This window comes from Chrysochloris asiatica, unplaced genomic scaffold, assembly GCF_000296735.1.
Source record: "Chrysochloris asiatica unplaced genomic scaffold, ChrAsi1.0 scaffold00026, whole genome shotgun sequence".
Classification (NCBI taxonomy): domain Eukaryota; kingdom Metazoa; phylum Chordata; class Mammalia; order Afrosoricida; family Chrysochloridae; genus Chrysochloris; species Chrysochloris asiatica.
The window spans coordinates 20531797-20540607 of record NW_006408544.1 but is presented as its reverse complement, the minus strand read 5'-3'; the positions used below and the strand labels follow the sequence as shown (position 1 = coordinate 20540607).

At 43.8% G+C, this 8811-nt stretch overlaps 1 protein-coding gene across 1 annotated transcript in view; it reads right to left on the bottom strand.

Annotated features, from left to right (window-relative positions):
• The window catches only part of MROH7 (maestro heat-like repeat family member 7), a 94573-nt gene that overhangs the window by 66618 nt on the left and 19144 nt on the right, over positions 1-8811 (bottom strand). The window contains exons 5-8 of the mRNA XM_006839871.1: positions 8626-8755; positions 6483-6578; positions 5898-6002; positions 5559-5694 (exon numbers count right to left, since the gene is read on the bottom strand). Of these exons, the coding sequence (XP_006839934.1) occupies positions 5559-5694; positions 5898-6002; positions 6483-6578; positions 8626-8755 (467 nt within the window). The remainder of the gene's footprint in view (positions 1-5558; positions 5695-5897; positions 6003-6482; positions 6579-8625; positions 8756-8811) is intronic.

Genomic DNA, 8811 nt, shown 5'->3' with positions numbered 1-8811 from the left:
AAAGGGGTTCTACAACTTGCCCAGTGAAATAGGCCTCATGCAAAGCCTTTTCAGAGTATAGGACCTTAGGTGGAATCCTGAGTCCCATCCACTACCTTGTGAGGTGAGACATTCCCACTAGAAAGGACAAGCAGACTAGAACAGCTACAGTGACAGAAGATACATCTTCAGGATGAACCTTACCTATACTCAGAGCGGTAGTTACTCTAAATACCAACAGAGAGGGAAAGAGTCTTCAAATCAAGTTTCAATGCTATCTGCTCTGTGCATAGGGTAGATAGGGACAGGCAACTTAGACATTGGCTATCTAAAATGAGGGGGCAATAAAGGCACAAAGTGATTGGCTTACAAGGTTTCAAGAAGGAGCTTAGTTTAAGAGTGTGGGGGGAAAGAAAGAGTCTCCACTGAATAGCTATCATCTTGTCTAGATGGGTCTGGTAAAAGGAGATGGGGATAAGAATCGTAAGATTCAATAGTGAATAACTGTTATCATGACTAATCATGACTGTCACATCTGTAAAGGAGAAGTTTTGTAACAAAAAAAGGGGAGTGGTTGATCTTACAGTCCAGAAACAGAGGACCCTAGGACCATCAAGAGAGAAACGCACAAATAGGTGCGGAACATTATCCAGTGAAGAAGCAGCGCCAGAGATGGAGGCAGAGATGGGGGTATGGAGAAGGGGAGTGGCTGAGGACTCTAGATTCATCAACTAAGAAGAGAAGGACTAAGAACTGGTGGCCAGGAGCAGACTTGCAGAATGTGCCCTTTGGCGATGTAAATTGTTATATATGCCTGAGTGGGGAAAAAAAAAGTTGATGAAAAAGCCCCTTTGTATATATACAAAATTTTTGTTTATTGACTGTTTATGTTATTTGTAAGACTTTTAGTAGTTAAGTTTTGGGGGAGTCAAAATTATACTCAGATTTTCAACTGTAAAAAAAAAAGAAAAAAGAAATGAGGAAGTAGAAGAGCTGAACAGCAAATTTCAAAGGACAGCTTGAGAAGACAAAGTGAAGTGTTATAATGAAAGGTGCAAAGATCTGGAATTAGAAGGCCAAAAAGGAAGAACACACATTTCAAACTGAAAGAACTGAAGAAAAATTCAAGTCTCAACTTATAATATTGAAGGATTCTATGGATAGAATATTGAGCGAAGCAGAAAGCTTCCAAAGAAGATGGAAGGAATACGTTGCACCAAAAAGAAATGGTTGGTGTTCAGCCATTTCAAGAGGTAGCACATGATCAAGAGCCAAAGGTAATGAAGGAAGAAGTTCAAGCTACACTGAAGGCATTAACGAAAAACAAAGCTTCAGGAATTGATGGTATACAAATTGAAAACAAATGCAACACTGGAGGTGCTCGTTTATCTAGGACCAGAAATTTTCCATACAGCTATCTGGCCAACCAATTGAAAGAGATCTATATTGTGCCTGTTCTAAAGAGAGGTGACCCAACAGAACATGGGAATCATATTTAACACTATCATTAATATCACATGCAAGTAAAATTTTGTTGAAGATCATTCAAAAACTTTGCAACAGTACATCGACTGGAACTGCCAGATATTCAAGCTGGATTCACAAGAGAACGTGGTATCATTGCTGACATCAGATGGATCTTGACTGAAATCAGAGACTACCAAAAAGATGTTTACTTGTGCTTTATTGACTATGCAAAGGCTTTAAATTGGATCATGACAAACTATGGATAACATTGCAAAGAAAGGGAATTCCAGAATACTTAATTGTACTCATGAGGAACATGTAAATAGACCAAGAGGCAGTTGTTAAAACAAGACAAGGGGATATTGAATGGTTTAAAATCAAGAAAGGTGTGGGCCAGTGTTAGATCTTTCACCATACTTATCCAATCTGTATGTTGAACAAATAATCTGAGAAACTGGATTATATAAAGAAGAGCATGGCTTCAGGATTGGAGGAAGATTCATTAACAACCTGCAGTAAGCAGATGGTACAACCTTGTTTGCTGGAAATGAAGAGGACTTGAAGTACTGATGATGATCAAAGACTATACAAACTTCAGTGCGGATTGCTCCTCAATGTAATGAACAAAATCCCTCACAACTGACATTATGATGAATGAAGAAAAGATTGAAGTTGTCAAAGACTTCATTTTGCTTGGATCCATAATCAACACTCGAGTAAGTAGCAGTTAAAAAATCAAATGATGTATTGAATTAGGCGAACCTGCCACAAAAGACCTATGTTGTTGTTGTTGTGAAGTGCCATCGAGTCGGTTCCGACCCATAGCGACCCTGTACAGGGTTTCCAAGGGTGTAAATCTTTACGGGAGTAGAAAGCCTCATCTTTCTCCCGCGGAGCGGCTGGTAGTTTCAAACTGCTGACCTTAAGGTTCGCAGCCCGATTCGTAATCACTACACTACAAGAGCTCCTTACAAAAGACCTATATTAAGCGTTAAAGAGGAAAGATGTCAGTTTGAGGACTAAGGTGTGCCTGACCCAAGCCATGGTAGTTTCAATCACCTCCTGTGCATGTGAAAGTTGGACAATGTATAAAGGAAAACTGGAGAAAATTTGATGGATTTGAATTATATTAAAAGTACCAACTGGGAGTCAGGGCAAGATGGCGGAGTAGGCAGATACACTGAGCAGACCCTCTGCAACGAAGACCTGGGAGAACAAGTGAAATAGATACAGGTGGTGATCCTGGAACACTGAGCTTCAAAAGACAGGACAGAGAGGTGGACTGAGTGCTGACTGCAAGAGGAAGCTGAACAGGAGCAGTGAGAGAGAAGAGAAAATAAGTAAGCTATCAGTTGGCTATCACCTAGCTGGAGCCAGGCCATCTTGAGCTTTTGCAAGTGGCTGCCTGTGGGCACAGGCCCAGGCTGCAGGCGGGAGACAAGGGGTTGCAGTCCTCCCTTGTTCTCTTGACCTCCTGGTAGCCAGGGCGTGACCAGTCTTCCCATTGCCAATGCAGTGGCCAGTAGCAACCCCTCCTGTGCAGCCTCTGCCTGGGGTCCTTCCAGAGGCACATGAACGTTCCCTGAACTACACTACACAAACTGTGAAGTGAGAACTGTGTTCATACTTCCAGTATCTATCACATCCACAAGGAGACAACTGGTGAGTGCCTGAGAATACACCAACATACAATCATCAATTAAATACAAGCATAATAACACCACTATGTCTCAGAAAATAGACACTTTCAGGTTACATGAAGAAACAAGACAGTGTGCCTCAAACAAAGTGACTCAGAAAATACAATACCAGAAATTGAATCAGAACTACTTGATAAGGAAAGTAAAAGAATGCTATTTAGGAACCTTTAACAATTTGAGAGGAAGATAAATGAAAGTAAGGAAGAATTCAGGAAAATAACACAAGGACAAAATAAATGAAAAATAAATGAAAAACTGGAAATCATACAAAAACAGCCATTAGAAAGTCTGAAGATTAATACTAGGACTTCAGAAATAATACACTGAAAAGGCAAAGAAATAGAATTTAGTGAATGAAAGGTCAAGTCACTGAGCTTAAAACAAATCCTTCAATACTCATCTTTAAGAGGAACAATCAGAAAAAATAATTTTAAAAATCCAGAGAAAGCCTAAGTTTTATGTGGGACACTGTCAAGAGGAACAACTTACATGTGATTGGAATTCCAAAGCAGGAATAGACAAATAAAGCCATAGAGAAAGTTATCCAAGAGTTGCTGGAAAAAAACTTCCCTAACATCATGAAAGATGAAAAAATAGCCATTCAAGAAGGTAAAGGAACCCTAGACAGGACATACTCAAAAAAAAAAAAAAAAAAAAAAAATTATCAAGACATATTATAATCAAACTTTTCAAAACCAAAGACAAGGAAAATATCCTCAGAGCAGCTTGGCAAAAAATGAAAAGTTACCTACAAAGGAGAATGAATAAGGCTAAGCTCTGATTTCTCAGGAGAAACCATGCAGGCAAGAAGACAATGGGATTACTTACATAAAACTATGCAAGAAAAAAACTGCCAGCCAAGAATCATATATCCAGCAAAATTGTCCATCAAATATGACAGAAAAATGAGGACATTTCAAGATAAACAGAAATTAAAAGAATTTGCAAAAATAAGACCAATACTACAATAAGTATAAGGGAGTTATCTGGACAGAGAACGAACAATCAACAAGCTGAGACTAATAAAATGACAATATCACCCAGACAGAGAAGCATTCAAGGTAAAACAAACCTTGTTGTTTCGCTACGTACCATCAAGTCAGTTCCAACTCTTAATCACCCTGTATAGATCTTCCGAGCAGTAGCTGGTGAGTTTGAACCACCGACCTTATCTAGTTTTAGGGTTACAGTTAGGTTTATTTATTTTATTTTTTTCTGGATATCCAGTAGATTTTCTGAAATAAATAAATAAACCTAACTGTAACCCTAAAACTAGACCAAGTCTTACTCCTAGCCCTAGCCCAACACCTACCCCCATAACCCTAACACTAAATGAAGTCCTAGGCCTAGCCTAGACCCAGCCATAGTCCTAACCCTAACTCCTAACTCCTACTCATCCCCATCCATGCACCCACCCATCCCCCCAAATTAATTAATTTTTTTTTTTTTTTAAAGTACCATGGACTTCTAGAAGAGCTAACAAAACTGTAAAACTGTCTTGGAAGGACAGCCAGAATGCTCCTTATAAGCCCAGATGGTGGAACTTCATCTCTCATACTTTGGATATGTTATCAGGAGGGTCCTGGGACCTAGAGAAGGACATCATGCTTGGTAAAGTGGGGAGGAGGTGTCAGCAAAACAGAGGAAGGCCTCCCCGCCCCAAGGAGATGGATCGACACAGTGGTAGCAGCAACAGACTCAAATGTGACAACTGTGAAGGTCGCTATGAGTTGGAACTGACTCAGGGGCACCTAACAATAAACAACAACAGCCAAGGTCCCCTGGTTTGAGACAGAGTTGGGACAAAGGTGCAATAAGAAGGCCAGTACTGTTGGTACTGTGTACCTCTGGGTGCTTGCGTCCACCCATGCCACATCACCAGCTCCCTGACACCAAACCTAGAGACGCTCTCCCAGCTGTGGGTTTTAACCACTCCAGATTCTCAGATAAGATTTGTTCTGTGTTCACACATTCAATAAATATTCACTGAGCACCCATCCCAGTACTTGGCCCGGGGAATAGACTTGTGAACAAAATGCAACCCTGCCCTATCCTTGATGTGGTAATAAATCTAGTGGGGAAGACAGACACAGAAACATACCAGCAAGGCTCCCATGCCGTAGGGTATATAATACTATAGAAACATGAAGATGAAAGTCATAAATCGAGCTTGGAAGGATGAAGAAAATCTCACAGAGTAGAAGCAGTTTTTGAATCAACGTGGGTTTGTTTTAGCCTGTTTCTGGTTCTGTGGTGACTAAGGCTTCACACCAGTTGTCTCGGGCTTCATCTGATTCTATCACAGTCTCCCCCATATTCCACCAGTGCTTTGTTGCCAAGGCCAGCCCCACAGCCCCCATGTTAAATGTCTACTCAGAAGGCTTGCTTTGGAAACACTTGAATAGGGCTTACGTTTTTGGAACTCCAGGATGGTATAAAGGATGGTGATGCCATCGAGAGCTTCCCGGCCAATCTCCTCATCAGGATCCCCAATGCGAAGGATGAGCCTCCCCAGCAGAAGCCCCAGAGTCGGGAACCCCGAGGGCATCTATTTGGGTCAGAATCTTAGAGATTGAATCTTATAGGTTTAATAGTGCTATATAGTAAATGGCAAACTATAAATTAATTCAGCAAATAGCTGAATGGCCTGGTAATGGATAATGAGGGCCACCTAGCAATTCCTGGATAGCAATTCCTCTAAGCTTGGAAGATGTTCCCCAGTAGTGCCCACCCCTCCCAGGGGCCACTCACAAAGAGAGGCTGTGTCAGAAGTGTGTGGTTCAACACGGAAACATTGCTGTTCACAGCCCGTGCTCTCTCGTGGGCTTTCCCAGAGTTCATCCAGGACCCCAGAGGCTGTGGGGACAATAAGGACAGGACTCAGACTGCAGACAGGTGACCAGTCTCTGCTGCCTGGGTGAACAAGCCTTTGACTCAGCAGGAACCTTCTAGGGAGGGTGTGAAGAGAAATCACCACAGCCCTCATCCTCCTTTCAGAGCTTAGGGGGAGATAGGGTCCCAGAAGCTGAGAACAGGACTCATAACAGGAGGGAAGAAGGGGGTCAGTGAGGAGATGAAAGGTGAAGGGTCATGCAGAGATATGAGAGAGAAACAGGGAGGAGAATGGAGAGAATGGAGATGGGACCATCTGTAGCAGGAAGATGGGGGATAGAGAGAGAGACAGTCACAGGACAGGGAGAATGCCTGTAAGAGGAACAGGCAGACAGAACACCTGCACAAGATGACATCCTGAAGCCTAATAGCTCCTTCCTGGGTCCAAGTTCCCCCCACTCCTGAGTCAGCACCCCTATCTCTGGCCCCATTTCTACCACATACCTCCAGGATGCTCTTCAGCCCAGCAGGAGTGGGGTCCTCAATAAAGAGGGCATTGAGGAGTGTCTGCAGGGCATCCAGGGTTTGATGGTAAAGTATCTGGGGACAGAAAAAGGACCTAGTCACCAGGGGGGATTTCAAGTAGACCCCAGACCCAGGCAATTCCTGGCATGGATTTGAGGAGAAGGGCCTTTCATACTCCAGATTCTCGGAGAAGACTTGCTCTGTATGAACTCATTCAATAAATATTCACTGAGCACCCATGTGCTCGTCCCAGTGTTCAGTCTGGGGAATAGAGTTGTGAACAAGATGCCACCCTGCCTTGTCTGCAGTGTGAAAAGTAGTTCTTGGGGTGATACTGGGTAAATTATTCCTTCCATGTGTTACAATTTCCTTATTGGCAAATTGTCATAGTTAACCCTGTTCTTCCTAAAGGGGGAATGGGAGTGGAAGCAGAAACTTGGCATTTGCTGAGACTCTACCACATCATTTTGTCTTCAAATTGTTTCCCTCATTTTACAAATGAGTAAACACTTGCCAAAGGTCCCACAACAAGGATGCTTTAAGTTAGGAGGACCAAATGAGAAGGTATATGCGAACAGGATCTAGAATTGTAAGAGTTAAATAGAAGGGCCAACCTTATTTTTAATACTGTCTGTGGGAAAGAGAAAAACTTTTTTGAATTTCTACTCCTAGATCCAAAGAGATTTTCCAAGTGGGCTCCTTTAAGGAAGCCATCTCTCCCCCGAGGTTCCAGGTTCCTCAAATCATCACAGGCAGTGCATGCATACAGGCTGGTTGATGGGTTGGAGCTATTCAGAGATGACTCTCTCTTCCTTGTCCCTCCTCCTCTTGCCAACTCCCCAAGTCTGTCCCTGAAATTCTCTTTGTGTGAGCTCTTGCCCAGAAAGTGGTTCTCAGGATTACACAACCACCAAGTAAGCCTCAGTCACAGACTACCTCCTCCTTCCCTGCCATATGCTGCCAATCACTGTGCAACACTGACCTCTGCTGTCCATATCTGGTACTACACTACAACTGCCCTCTCTTCTCACCCAACAAGGATCTCAGCACTGCACCTTCTTGCGTGGCCTGAGCCCTCCCCCACTCCCTAAACTCATTTCTAAGCATTCACTCTCACCCTCTAGGCTTCAGCCACACGGCCTTCGTACATACTGCAGTCACAATGTTCTCTCTGTCCATAGGTCCCTACATTGGCTGTTCCCTCTGCCTGGAATGCCCCTTTTCCCTCCATTCCCTTCTAATTAATTCTTCTATAGCCTTTAACTCCACCATCCTGGCCCCTTGGGGAATGTCCCCTCCAGGCATGCTCTTGACAACATCGCCAAACCACTGCTGTAGATTTCAACTCATTGACAACCTATAGGACAGAGGAGAACTACCCAGAGGGCTTCCAAGCTGTAAATCTTTACAGAAGTAAGTAGATTAGCACATCTCTCTCCCACAGAGTCGCTAATGGATTCAAACAGCTGACCTTTAGCTGCTGAGTGCTTAATCACTGTGCCACCAGGGCTCCTTTGAATAGCACCAAGTACTTGTTATTTGCAGCCTTTACCACTGCTTGAATTTTGCATTTATCTGTGTGAATCTTTGATAACTTCCATCTCCCTCCTCCCCACCCTTGTGTTACTGAGTTTGGCATGAAGTAGGTAGGCACTCAAGGAGCTCTGGTGGCACCATGAGCTGGCCTGCTAACCTCAAGATTGGCAGTTCAAAGCCGCTGCTCCATAGGAGAAAGATGAAGCAGAGCCTGTTCCCATAAATATTTCGTCCTGGAAACCCTGAAGCCCAGCTCTATGCTGTCCTGTAGAATCACTGAGTCCGAATCTGATGAGGGCAGTGGGTCCGGACTCAGCTAATGTTTGCTGAATGTGCCTCATCTGAGCTCTGCTTTAACCTTCCCCAGTGACCAGCCCCCTACACTCTCCCTGATGCTAACGGTCACCTGTGCCTGCTCTACATGTTCCTCTCAGGAGAACCATGCAATGGCTCCAAGGTGCCCACATCAACCTCTCGAGTTTCCTCTTCTCCAAGCCTCAGCCCCAGCTCCCCCAGTCTTTCTTTGTTATGACCCTTAGTCTCTCTGTCCCTAAATACCTGGTCACTTCCTGCTGCCATGCCTCACCTGTATGGCCTCAGCCTTGGCCTCATCTTTCTCCTGCATGACCTGCACGGACGGCAAGGAGAACACGCTCTTCACACACGTCTTCACCAGCTCTGACCTCTCCCGCACTCCCAGGACTGGCTGTGCATGACTGGAGAAGACACAGGAAGCAAAGGCATTCCTGTCGCATGAGGAAGTGGGCCCTGA